This window comes from Lactuca sativa, chromosome 9, assembly GCF_002870075.4.
Source record: "Lactuca sativa cultivar Salinas chromosome 9, Lsat_Salinas_v11, whole genome shotgun sequence".
In the NCBI taxonomy this organism is placed as follows: Eukaryota; Viridiplantae; Streptophyta; class Magnoliopsida; order Asterales; family Asteraceae; genus Lactuca; species Lactuca sativa.
The window spans coordinates 25,418,281-25,432,440 of record NC_056631.2 but is presented as its reverse complement, the minus strand read 5'-3'; the positions used below and the strand labels follow the sequence as shown (position 1 = coordinate 25,432,440).

General features: G+C 32.5%; 1 protein-coding gene and 1 long non-coding RNA gene across 21 annotated transcripts; both read right to left on the bottom strand.

Annotated features, from left to right (window-relative positions):
- Positions 1–739: 739 nt before the first annotated feature.
- Positions 740–11,516, bottom strand: LOC111895507 (uncharacterized). 20 transcript variants are annotated; one of them, XR_008226462.1, is made up of 16 exons: positions 11,248–11,445; positions 9,038–9,114; positions 8,743–8,821; positions 8,494–8,547; positions 8,248–8,294; positions 8,042–8,151; positions 7,904–7,963; positions 6,888–6,995; positions 6,720–6,790; positions 6,296–6,412; positions 6,009–6,091; positions 5,369–5,588; positions 4,368–4,465; positions 3,783–3,865; positions 1,781–1,875; positions 740–1,524 (listed from the first exon to the last, which is right to left on the bottom strand). XR_008226462.1 is itself a non-coding variant. In XM_052767457.1 (8 exons), the coding sequence occupies exons 5-8, from the start codon at positions 5,570–5,572 to the stop codon at positions 1,835–1,837; spliced, it is 444 nt and encodes a 147-aa protein (XP_052623417.1). In that variant the 5' UTR covers positions 5,573–5,588; positions 6,009–6,091; positions 6,296–6,412; positions 6,720–6,790; positions 6,888–6,995; the 3' UTR covers positions 740–1,834. The 20 variants fall into 20 exon arrangements, 3 of the variants coding, with proteins under 3 accessions (XP_052623417.1, XP_042754188.1, XP_042754187.1); XR_008226458.1 differs by having other exon boundaries at positions 3,765–3,865; positions 11,248–11,437; XR_008226460.1 differs by having other exon boundaries at positions 740–1,504; positions 3,765–3,865; positions 11,248–11,437.
- Positions 11,517–12,672: 1,156 nt separating this feature from the next.
- Positions 12,673–13,845, bottom strand: LOC111895504 (uncharacterized). Its single transcript, XR_002851585.3, has 2 exons — positions 13,557–13,845; positions 12,673–13,013 (listed from the first exon to the last, which is right to left on the bottom strand). It is a non-coding gene; the product is annotated as an uncharacterized LOC111895504 (long non-coding RNA).
- Between the last annotated feature and the right edge of the window lie 315 nt (positions 13,846–14,160).

The window sequence follows — 14,160 nt, the reverse complement described above, 5'->3', positions numbered from 1 at the left end:
GGTTGGTGGTTGTCGAGGCCAACAAAAATAATAACCCTAAATATTACACACTAAAATAGTGTATAGTGGTAAAGGGGTCGAATCCACGGAGATTGGTTCAATTTATAACTCTGAAAAATCTCTTTGTAAAACTACTTGTAAAATAACAATAAAAATAAAATGGGGGGGGGGGGGGGGGGGGGTTTGGTGTTTTGAAATAATTGAAACAAACTAGAATTAACTATGATTTAAATATACAATTTCAACAAAAATAAGAGTTTGATGTAAAATCAGAAACGACGAACACGACTGAAGTGGCTATACATACAAATCAATAAGGGAGAGATGGTTGACTTAAAGTTTCCTCACTTTGACTTTTGATGAATATATCATTAAAATCCAATGGTGCAATACTTTGATTTAAATCCTTAATTTGGCTATACTAATCCAAGGAGCTTGAGATTACCTAGACTTTTCTTAATTGTTGAAATGGCTAGAGAAGCTTATAACAATTTCCTTAGTCAAAGTCACTAATTCCAAATAGCATGTAATTAGTGAAAGTCAACTAGCATTAAGAACCAAAAAGTCATCAAATCGAAGAGGGGTCAAATGCTTTCACCACCATGTTGGAGGAAATGCTTTTATGATTGTGTGAAGCAAAAACAACACAAAAATCATTTTTTGCTTGCTAATTTGAGGATCATTTACTTAATCAAGAAATTAGCCAACTAATCACCACAAACACATTTAAACTCATGAATAAAAACATACTAGTAGTGATATTATGATAAAACACAAAACATTTCCATAAAGATTTAAGAACAAGTTCATGGATTCTTCAACAACCAACAAAAGTTCAAAGGATTCAACAAAAAGTCAACCAAGATTAGTTTAGTCAAGCATGACTAAACTCAAAGAAAAAAAGTTAGTTAAGATTGTACTAAACATTTGACAATAATCAAGAGATGAAAAGAAGATATTCTTCAAGTGTTCTTGGCCTCCAAAAGTGCTCCAAACTCCAGAGAGAAAGTATCAAAATCGGACCTCCAAGATAAGGCTGAAGAGGCACACCAACCTTCCCAATATAGAGCTCTAAGTAAAATCCCGAAATTGCCCTTGTCAGGAATACACGCGGGCCGCGGGTAATCTTACGCGAGCCGCGGGCTTCGACGGGATTTTTGGGCTTCTTCAAGTCTTGGGCCCCCACAGCTAATCCATTGGCCCAGTTCGAATCCAATCAGCTCCTAGCCCATTTTTCTTCAATATTTCTTCAATTAAAGCCCAATTTGTCTTTCCACATCACTCAAAACTTCCGCAAACTCCTAAATATCGATCTTGCACACCCAAGAATTCTCTCTTGCCCTTTCAAATTTAAAGCTCAACACTTCCACACCTCCAAGTAATTGACAAGCCCACTCCATGAATCACCTCCACAACTACCAAGCACGAAATCCCCATTGCTCTTCAAGTCCAATCGCCTTCCAAAAGATCCCGCACACTCCCGCTCTTTTAGTTTCCTTAAAATCTGCAATAATGCTCAGGAAACTAGAAAGTACCCGAAATGGTCATAAAAATAACAAAAAAGAAAATATGCATGAAAATTAACTAAAATGCGAATGGAATGTGCTAAAAAAAACTATAAAAAGAAGTAAATAAAATGAAGCTATCAGTGGTCTGGTTGTGGGATTTTCACGGTGGTTGTAATGGTTAGTTAATGGTGTTGAGAGGTTGTGTTTGATGGTCAATGATGATGGTGTTGTGATAGGGGAATGTGATTTGTTATATGGCTTATAAGGTTTACCCCGTATTAAAAGACATTGTCTCCGAAATTAGGTCATTTTCTGCCTCCATCATCTCATGAATGCGTTGTTAATCGAACGAAGTCAGTAATCGTCTCTGCAATGACATTCATTTAAAACATCTATTATAATAAATGAAGGTTTTTTTGTCACATGTTATATTCTCATTCAATTTGCCAAATATCAATTTTTGGTTATTTTGAATTAATTTTTTTTCACATGTCATTTTATGGGTTTTTTTTTTTTTTTTTTTATTAAATTTCATATAGTATTTTAATGTAATAATTACAATAAACGTATTAATAAATAGATATCAATTTCATTAATGGACTAACATTCTAATTTCAAAATTCCCAAATTAAGAGGGTGTTTGGGATATCTTTTTAAACAACTTTTTGACTTTATCTTTTTCAAAAAGTTAAAAAACCCTAAAAGTCATTTGGCAAATTGAAAAGTCCTTTTCATTTTAACTTTTAGCCTAGAAGGAAATGAAGGCTAGACAAAAGACACGCATTTGTATCTTTTTGAGACTTTTTGCTTTTGCATACCAAACACTTTTAAAAGCCTACTTTTTGAGAAAGTCCTTTTACCAAAAGTACTTTTACCGAAAGGACTTTTAAGGTATAAAAGATATCCCAAACACCCCCTAAAGCTTATTAATTTCTTTTGTTATTTATTTAAATTATTTATTTAAATTTAAAATAAAATAAAAAAACATTTCAATTTTAATAATTCATTTTTTTCTTGTTTTCTTATAAATTTAAAATTCTTTAATATTTAAACTTTTATATATAACTTTTTTTTAAGTTAATCCATATAATACATGTGTCTCACAACTAGTAAATATATAAAAGAATAGATACCGAAGTTTAGTATGTGGGAATTAATTATGCAACTATTATAACTTTATTGATCAAAATATGAATTTTGCAACCGAAGTTTAGTGTGTGTAAATTAATTATGATATTTTTATAACTTTACAAATAAAAATGTGAATTTTGCAACCGACAAACTAAATTACATTAAGAAAATAAGATGATCAAAAATTTCTAAAAATATTTTATAACTAGTGTAGAGACCCATGCTTTGCATGGGTCGGAATGTACTTTTTTGTAGATTTGTTGTTATTTTTGTTTATTACTCCCATCACAACAACACATCTAATAATATTAAATTTATGAAAAGGGCAATATGAGAATTCTGCTGCCTAGGGATGAGCATATGGACCGGGAAACCAACCGGAACCGGAACTGGCACCGGAACTGGAACCCGATGGAACCGGTCATGTCGGGACTGAGACGTTATTTTTGTGGATTTTAGGAACCGGGAACCGGTAGGAACAGGAACCGATATAACCGGAACCGGTAGAACCGGCAAAAACCGGAACCGTATGATGCTATTTTTCAAGGACCGGTTCCAACATTTGAAGACACGACAAGAACCGGTAGGAACCGGAAACCGGTAGAACCGCCGGGCCGGTTCGGTTCTTAATTTCGGCCGAAGTCGGTTCCCGGGTCAGGTCCGGTTCCGGCCGGTTCGGTCCTTTTGCTCACCCCTACTGCCGCCTAATTGTTAGGATCTAAAACTTCTTGCAAAAATATCGTTTCAATCTCAAGTATTGAGATTCCATTCCGTGACAATTCACGAAAATTCTCAAAAACTCTTCAAAAAATATCCAAAAATCATGCATAAACTATGAATAATATCATTAGAAAACACAAAATATATCGAATTTTTGGATCAGAGTCCAACGTGATTCAAAAGAGGAAGCATCAAACAATCTCATAAAAAAACACAAAAAAAAAAAAAAAAAAAAAATCTGATTTTTAAGGAGATTAACGTCAACTGATGAGAAAAACTGAATGAATAAGTCGTAAAAACAAATACCAAACAAAATTGCTGCATAGATTATTAATAATATCATTCAAAAACACAAAAAAGATCTGATTATTATAGAGATGAAACATCAAACAAAAGCTCACTGACCATATATATCTTCCTCACCATTAGCAGCTGCAAAATGTTCTGCATCTTTTTCATCATCATTTGAGAAATCCCTCTCTTCAACCCATGAATGAGCAGCCATACTGAAATTAAAGCAAAAAAGAAATTCATTTAAGTTGTGTTGGGATTGATGCTGTTGTTCTTCATTAAAAGAAATTATCTACAAACACCAAAAGAACAAAATTACAAAAATACCCTTGTTATAGTTACAAAAACTCTAAGGACTAATTGACCCAAATGAAAAGAGGCCGGTCACCGGTCTATCCTTAAGTTTTATCAGAAGCCAATAAGAAAAACCTAATCTTCAACTGAAAAATGATGAACATGAAGGAAAACATGATTTTCATCATCGAAATCATAAGCCTGGTCATTTCTTATTACACAGGCTTTAAAAATAGCAAAAACTTCATTATTTTACATGAGTATCACTAAAAAAATCACTCAGAAACATGAAACCCACCAAAACTGAAGTACAAAATCAACAATTTAATCATGAAAAATAGCATTTAGCGCAATATACATTTGAAATTGGAGTCTAATAGCTTACACCTATATTAGTCATTACAATGGAAAATAAAAACAAACCTCAGTATGCTCAAGTTCTTCCAACAGTTATGGACATAGTGATCAATTGGTTCTACCTCATCATTTATGTTATTATGAGCTTTCTTCTCGCCTACAACCTAAGAAATTTAATAAAAAATGTTTGAATATAATTTTACCTAAATGATCAAGTCTTGTTTTTCAGTAATATAAGTCCCAATTACTTAGTTTATTTATAATTTAGCACATACAACAAAAATAACATAAAAAGAAACAAACATGGGAAGAAAGCATTATAATTTAACAACCATTCCATCAATTTCTCTTAAAACCAACATATACATGATAAAATGGTGCAAGACTGTGTTTATAATGACACAAACAGGTGATGCAATTATGAAATCATGATGTATTCTTAAAACTTTCTTTGTACTTATAAAAAGAAAAACCTTAAAAAAGAAAAAAAAAATAGAATTATCTATACATTAGGAAACGAATAGTTAGGATTGTTACCTTACCAACTATGTTTGTTCCTATCTTGATCCTTATGGTCCAATAGTAATACTAATATAATATTAATACCCGTATTCGTCCACAAAATAGGAGAGACACCTTAAAGAAAATTATCTTTTTCGAGCCATCTTTCCCAATTTTGATGATATTAGTTGCAATTCTAGTAACATATTTATTTTTATCAAATAAAACTTGTATAAATATGAAGCTTGTTATGCAACACACAGTGAATGAGAGTTTGTAAGAACCTGCATAAGAATCACATTTGCAACATCAAAAACCAAAACAAAACACAAACATGTACACATACACTTGGTTTATATTTCTGTGATTAATAAATATTTTTGTCAAGATAAAAAAATCATGAAAATTAAATGGTTAATTTATCTCTTACAGTAGGCACAAGAAAAAATCCTAGAAGAAAGATGGGAGTGTCTTATCATGGAAAAGATGGCGTTTAGCAGACTGCAGTTATATCCAAGTGTAAGAAAAAAAAAACTGTGTATTAAGATCTCTTTATGAGGTCTGACCTTGACTTCTTCAATATCTTGTGGTTCCACTTTTGCAAGAACATGCTGACATACATAACTAAAACGACGATAAAATAATTTCATTAGTGACAATTCGTAAAAAATAATGTTAAATAACATGTAATTTGAGTGGCCAATAGAGGGGTAATGTCGGAAAATAGGGGTGTTAATGGGTAAAAGCACTGTTGCTTCATCATTCATCATTTTGCTCCTTGATGTTCTGAAAAAGAATGATTAAATCATCAGGAATTCATGCCAACAAATCGGTCTTTTTATGCAATTCCATAGAGTTTTAGAGTATCAGTATTCAATATTACTTGCCACTCACAATTCACAAAGAAGTAAAAGTAATAAGTAGAAATTCACAGCAAAAACATCAAATATTACTAATTAGCTAGTGATTAAAAATGATCAGTAACCAAAAATTAACAACTCTAATCGATTATTAGCTAAAGACTTAGAAATTCAATTCACATAAACAAAATCAAAGTAAAAGGAGAAAGAAATGTTACAAGATAAAATGGAATGAAATTACACAATAGAAAAGTGAAAAAAAAAAAAAAAAAAACAAAACAAAAACCCAGGGACGATACCTTAATCGTTACAGCTGAAGGTAATTGGAATTGAAATCGAATCATACCTGTACTCTTTCTATCGATCAAAGGAGTCACCGGTCCATCGTTGAGTTTTATCAGAAGCCAATCAGAAAAACCTAATCTTCAACTGAAAACGATGAACATGAAGGCAAACATGATTTTAATCAAAGAAATCACAAGAAAAACTGACTCTTGTTTGTTTGAAAGCTATTGAACAATTAGAGTGGACTCCAAATAGAAAGAAAAACTCAGGTGCATGAAACAGAAACGATAATGTAAAAAAAACAGAATAGCATAAAGAAAATATAGAAGCCTAACGGAGAGAAATTACCTGGGGAAGAAAAGAACGAACAACGAAAAGCAAAAGCGGCGGAGTTTCAGCGAAGAAGAAAGAAGAGAGTACCACGTGGAAAGTGAAGGGCAGGGAAGGGAAAAAGACACGTATAATCTACGATGATGATGATGCGTCAATGAGCGGATGAAGAAATAAAAACAAATCAAAAAGGAAGCAAATATAGTGTAGCAAATAATAGACAATTTTTAAAGAAAGAAAGACAACAACAGCATAATAGAAGGGGAAGATTTGTAAAAAAGGAAGCAAAATATACTGTACCTAACAATAGACAATTTATATATATATATATATATATATATATATATATATATATATATATATATATATATATATATATATATATAATTAAATTAACATATCACATATGATATGATATATGATGATATAAAATTACTGATACCTGCTCATCAATGACTCTGACTCTGAGATATTCGTGTTTATACAATGTATCCAACATAGCTTGCAAATATCCTTCGATATATAATTATCAAATTCCAAGCATATTATATTCAGAATTCAGATAAAAAATAGATTTAAATAATTAAATAAATAACTATAAATCAGGTACCTTACGATCAAGCTTAATTTTTCTATCTGGGCCACCTTCTGTAAAAGCACTCCCCAATATGGAAGGCTCCATTGCCATTTTCAGTACTCCTTGTTGAAACCCACCAAACTACATACATCAACATAACATAAAATATGGTCAACCTTTTACCTTAGTTTCAACTTTCAAGATAAAAAGGCTAAATTTTACAAATTTAGGCCCTGTGCTATGCCCTTTGTCTTTGTCCTGTATATGGTCCAAATACAAACTTTCTTGCTTTTTTAATCCACATGTTTTTTTGCATTTTGGATTTGGTCCCTACCCCTCATGCAATCTAGACCCATGTAAAATAACTATTTTGCCCCTCTTTTAATAGTTTTTAATCATTTACTCCCCCCAAAAAAGGAAACAGAATCACAAGAACATCTACGACATACAAAAACAGTTGCCTGAAGAGCAAAATGGTTATTTTACAAAAACATTGATTTTGGGCGGCATGATGGCTAGGGACCAAATCCAAAACAGAACAAAATCACGGATCAAAAAAACAAGACATTAAATACCCCTGTAAAATAGGGTGATTATATAATAATGATGTTATATGACCATACACATTATTATGAGTGATTCATATTTCATACCAAGGAAACCAATCACCATCAATGTTTTAAATCACTAAACAAGACATTAAATACCCCTGTAAAGTAGGGTGATTATATAATAATGATGTTATATGACCATACACATTATTATGAGTGATTCATATTTCATACCAAGGAAACCAATCACCATCAATGTTTTAAATCACTAAACAAGACATTAAATACCCCTGTAAAGTAGGGTGATTATATAATAATGATGTTATATGACCATACACATTATTATGAGTGATTCATATTTCATACCAAGGAAACCAATCACCATCAATGTTTTAAATCACTAAACAAGACATTAAATACCCCTGTAAAGTAGGGTGATTATATAATAATGATGTTATATGACCATACACATTATTATGAGTGATTCATATTTCATACCAAGGAAACCAATCACCATCAATGTTTTAAATCACTACCTTCTGAAGACAGAAGTCCTATCTGCAAGAATAAAAGAATTGACATTTTAAAGTGCTTAAAGAAATTACAATTAAAATAAAAAGTAAACTTTATACTTACTATGATCTTAAAGAACCAACAAACATAAGAATCTAGAAAATGATCTCTGGGGTTCTTTGCATCACATTAACAAATGCTAAAGCAGGATGGCTACCCCTTTAGAACATAAACTAAAAAAAAAAAAAAAAAAAAAAAAAAAAAAAAAAAAAACACCTTTAACATGGAAGGGTAATATTGGAAAATGAACATGATATCAAGTTACCAACCTTATGATTATCTTCTTGATATCTTCCTTGTTTAAATGGCCTGATCTCTGAAGCAAAAAACATACTTTTAAGCATGTAATTTAGATTAATGTTTACATTGTGACAACCAAATATTGTCCCATATGATGGTTCGTATATGTCAGTTCTAGGATCCATGATTAGGCTAAAGAGAGGATGTCATCAATTAATTACAATTATGATTCAGAGAAACTAAATTTACTTTCATTGAGAGAAAGATATGTGTACCTTGATGTGGGAATCATAGTTTGAAGTGTCATAAAGCATGGAAATAAAGAAGACCTGAATTAGGCATAATGATGCAGTTTGTAAGAAGTAACAAACTAAAGACACGACATCTTTTAGAAAACTAGTTTGGGTAAGACTAAGATGAAATCCATAAGAAATTACCAAACATGCATAAACTATGAATCTTTGGAATATCAATATATAGCTTAATCTAACAAAGTTGCTTAAAATGCATAACCAATTTGATACCTGTCCTTGAATGTATTTCCTCCGACCCATTGTCAACCGCATGAGTTCTTGACTCCACAATTATACTTATAATTGGATCCTGAACCAAGGAACAAGATTTCTACTGGTCACATCATTCAAATATTGAGATACTTAAATGATAACTGCTCTCTATGGACGATCAGATATTAACTCTTTAAATATCACACAACATGAACAAAGCTTTAACTCAATAGCTATATCCTGGACCTAAAAGTCAAACATGAATCCTATAAAGAAGATAGGAATAAAGAATACAAGAGTATTAAAAAAATACCGATAATCGATCCAAATATTCTGGAAATCGTGATTGATGTCTTTTTGAAATTGAGCCCTTTGTCAAAGGCATACACCCTATACCAAATTTGAATCAGTTTAAATCTAGAAAATAACTCATACGCTAATTTATGTAATCCATAATATTACGATCATCAGGTAGTAGAAATTAGACTTAAGATGATAATTAATATGAAATATCTCATTGACTAAAGGTAAAACATCATAAAAAACATCCAGATACCAAGGGTTTTAAACTGTAATAACAAAAACCAAATGTATATAAACAACGAGAAAACCCTACGAAAACCAAAATTAAGAACTTAAGGAAGGTAGAGCTTAGAAAAAGAGTTGTGATTTGAGCTAAAAATGTAATAGAAGTAAGAGAGTTACATGGATATGGAACTTACATGCTACTAGAAAACATAATTGGAAGTCGATGAAGACTAATTTAGATTTGCTCTACTTTATAAGAGAGGATGAACCGACAGATCAAATGGCGTTGCAAGGAAACGGAGAGTCAAAAAGCTAGGCCGACGGACCAAGATGAATGCCAACGAGGATGTGATTTATGAGGTTTTCCAATACTCTTCAAGCATACTTCATGGATGGGCGATGCAGGTGGACGGTGGCCGAAGTGATTTTCAGGCGGACGAGGGATTTGAATCGACAGAGGTTCGATTAGGGTTTTGGGAGGAAATGGCTTATAGCTTTGGGAAGAAACTAGAGAATGAAAATAAAAGGGAAAATGACTTAAAAAGTAACGAAGTTTCAAAAGTGTACAAAAAAGACCATTGTTGTTTTTTTTTTGTACACAAGATACCATTTTACCGGCTATTGTAGGTTATCCGGTTTTCAAATGTTCAAAAAATATCATTGTTGTTTTTTTAGTACAAAAAATACCATTAATGTTACTATTTGTACACAGAATACCAACAAAATACACATGTGTTCACCTAAAACATTGTGGTAACCAGGTACTTCAGATAAATGGGATGAGAAGAGCGTAATCAGCAAGTGCTTGTTTGATGAGATTGTTTAATTTTTGTTGAAATTGTTGGAAAAGATCTTACTTCCACCGTATGATCCGCCGAACAAGATTACAGGTGACGCTTCGGCTGACAAATTTCTCTTCAAATTGGTGATGAGAAGAGCGTAATCAGCAAGTGCTTGTTCGGCTGTTAGATAGGCTAAAGTAGAAGCGTTCTTGTATGCCTCTTTCTGGCTTCCATATGGCATCGATTCACCATAATATCGATGCTAGATCAAATCACGCAGCTTTTGATAAAATTGTATTATTAAAGGTCTGCAAGTGAAGAAATTAATGTAGAGTAGAGTGATTAGGGCTTTTACTTCGGGGAAGATGACCATGGCACCAAAACGAGGGGTGAGTTCCCAAACGAAGTCGGCAGCGAACCATTCGATGTCGCCTTCGTTGCCGCAATAAATGAAGATTGGGCCCAAACGATTAGGGCCTGCGCCCACCCAGTGATTGGAGTTGATGAGATAATGTTGTTGGAACTTGGGAAGATCATTGAAGCTGAAATGATCAAGAGTCTGATCAAAGTATCGTGTCTCGTAAGTGTACTTCGGCTGAACAAGAATGTTTTGGGTTTTGAGAAGCCGTGGGGATTTGCCGAGAAACGGAGGTGGCCGACGAGATTCCGGTGTTGATGAAAGTAGGCAAATGATTAGGAGGAAGAATAAGAAAAAGGGTTTTGCCATGGCGGTGGAGGGTGGCGATGAAGAACAGTAGTGACCGAAGTGAAATGGAGGGTTCTTTATAAAAAGTAGCTAAATTTCCATTACATTCAAAGAAGGGAAAATGACTTAAAAAGGTAACGAAGTTTCAAAAATGTACAAAAAAGACCATTGTTTTTTTTTGTACACAAAATACCATTTTACCGGCTATTGTAGGTTACCAACAAGGTTTTATTTGAACACATATGTACTTCATTGGTATTTTGTGTATAAAAAATATACTTTAATGATATTTTGAGTACTAAAAATAAAACAATGGTATTTTTTGTATATCTTTTAAACTTCATTACCTTTTTAAGTCATTTTCCCAAAATAAAACGGGGCATGAAAAAAAAAGGGGGGGGGGGGGGGGGGGGGGTCAAATTTAACATAACATGATGACGGATTAATTGCTCTGATAACATAATTAACAACATGACGGAATTAATAAAGATTAAGAGGAGATTATACCTGAATGATACGTTGGATTATATTGATGATGGATTGTGTTGAATGATTAGATGATTATATGGATAGTTTGGATAGAACTCTGCTATTCAGAAATAGAACAACTATTTCAACAGAGAAGACAGTTGAGATCAACTCAAGTCTTAAACACTCAAACTTAGCTTGTCTATTTCATTTGGGCAAAGGCCCTATTTATAGGCTCAAGAGAGTCGGTTACAATTATTGTTGCAATCGTTCGATTGCAATATAACATACATATTTACATTATAGCCCCCTAGACTATTGAGGGTTACACACTTTATGTTACATCACGAATAATACAATCGACACTTACCGACACTTTACATACAAATATCCTACCGACACTTTTATAAAATAATACTCTTAACTATTCTACCGACACTTTAAATATATATATATATATATATATATATATATATATATATATATATATATATATATATATATATATATATATATATATATATATATATATATATATATATATATATATATATGCTTTTTTGGAGGCGGGAGGAATGACGTAAGCAATGACGAAAAAATCCATAATTGAAGACACCTGTCCTTTCAATGTGGAAGAGATTATTATATTTATATAAAATGTCGGTAGAATAGTTAAGAGTATTATTTTATAAAAATATCTTACCGACACTTTTATAAAATAATACTCTTAACTATTCTACCGACATTTTATATAAATATAATAATCTCTTCCACATTGAAAGGACAGGTGTCTTCAATTGGGGGAAAATCAACCAAAAAGAGACAAAGCAGCAGCAACTACCAAAAACAAAGGAGCAGAAACCATGAAGTCTAGAACCCATATATAATGATAATACTTCAAACATCTGACTGGGCTTGTTTATGGATTTTTCAAGGGTATAGTTGTCACTCACTTTGTTGTCATTATAGGTCTGGAAAGATGAACTGATGCATCAATTAATGAATTAAAAACAATTAACTTAAAAGATGAAAAATTACACTACATGCATTTTAAAACAAATTGGTATGAGGTCTGATGCAAATTAAATTGATTTTTAAGTGTAATTGTCACTTTCTTTTGTCACCACATGTATGGAATGGGGTTTTTATCCTTTTTGGTATGTACAACTCCGATATGATGCTACCCATAAACAAAAAGTTGAGTAGAATTTGAGGATTTTGCCCAACTGCAAACAGAATCGGTTTACAGAAAAGAAAAATGAAAGCAGGAAAAATTCCCATATTGCCCCTGATGTGTAAAATAAAAACAGAAAAGAGATGACTATTTTGCCCTTGGTTTGGGTCTCTAGCATGGTCAGAATACACGATGCAAAACAAAAAATGGGAATACTAGATTACATGCATTTGACTATTTTGCCTTTGGTTTGATAAACAAAAAATAGGACAAGAATACACAATGCAATATATGGAACAGTTATACCACTCCATTAACAATATAGCAGGAATATAAACATGTTAAAAGGGGACATACATTACAAAAGGCTAGGAATACTAAGTTCCAAGTATCAAAAAAACATCACAAACGGCTAGAGTTTTGTCCCATTCCAGTTCATAAATATACTGTTCTAAATTAATGACAGGTTTGTCCTGTGTAAATCCACTTTTATCCTTATCAAAAATTGGATTTCGGAGCTTGATCTTAATAATCCTTTCAGATGGTTTTCTTGGTTTGAGCTTTGTATGGATAATAGGCACATTAGTTGCTATCCCGCAATCAACCATATGAAATAGATCTTCCAAATTAGCTGCACAAAATTTAAAAGTATTACATTTATTAAGTTGTGACTGTTGGTTTAAATTTAATCACTTACTTCTTGCGTCTCTAAGAAAAATAAGAACTAAAGTATTATGTTCTGAATATTTTAAATGCCACCCTTCAACTTATTTGCAAATAAATGGGGCATTAATTTAGTGATTTCGAATCTAGACTCTGCACTAGCAAAATCCTAATTTATTACAATTGGGCTTCAAAAGACAAGTAAGCTTTGCAAAAGGGAAAGATCACCAGGCAATTTGCCATTATTACAACAGAAAATTAAAGCTTCTCCATTATTAGTGTTTAGCTTACCCTTCTGGTTCAAAAAAAAATCATAAGTAGAGAATCAAGTTTGTGAATTGAAAGATATAGGGGAATTAAGGAAGTACATGATGGATTATGTACTATCCAAACGAAAATAGAAAACTGAAATAATCAAAATTCCAATCCCCTGTTGATGAACAAACAAACGATTATTGATATGATTTATAACTAATAAGATACAATTTGTCTAACAACATGTGAAACTAACGTGTAAGAATGTGCCTTAGAAGTTGCCTGCCTACACAACTACAGCGAGGCCTGAAGCAGCGAGAAGTGCAGAAGATCCAATGTCAACAAGACCGAGAAGGACAACGAGTGAAAACTACAAGCGAACGACGACAAATCGGACGGTAAACGGCATGTCAACGAGGCTAAACTCAAAAGAAGAAGTAGAAGAACGAGATATGAGATGTGCCCAATTTAACCTGGATGGAATTAAAACCACGTCATCTCATTTATTTAATGCCATGTCATCTAATACAAGCCACATCAGCCATTTTACCGGTTGTTTAAGTCTAACCGGTCACAAATCATGAAAACAATTTATAGGGTTTTTTTTAAGCATTGAGGTATAATTTATAGGGCTTTTCTTAGGTTTTCCCAAAAAAGGGGAATGAAAATAAAACGAGGGAACGGAAAAAGAAGGAAAAGCGGGGAATAAAAAAAAGGAGATATCAATTTTTTTGCAAGCGATTGGCGAGGGCCAAGGGGAAAAAGACATGTGATTTTCGGTCGCAGTTACATCGCTAAAAGGTTTTAATTTGCGACAGATTAGCGAGGGAACATTTTTTTTGTCGATAAATTCTTACCAA

Bases quoted from the DNA above. Each gene is read 5' to 3' on its own strand.
- LOC111895507 (XM_052767457.1), bottom strand. From the start codon at position 5,572: ATGATGAATGATGAAGCAACAGTGCTTTTACCCATTAACACCCCTATT. The intron at 4,466-5,368 runs GTCAGACCTCAT...TAAATTTCTTAG, and splicing joins AAGATATTGAAGAAGTCAAG to GTTGTAGGCGAGAAGAAAGC. The intron at 1,876-3,764 runs GTCAGTGAGCTT...ATGTCATTGCAG, and splicing joins TGGTGAGGAAGATATATATG to AGACGATTACTGACTTCGTT.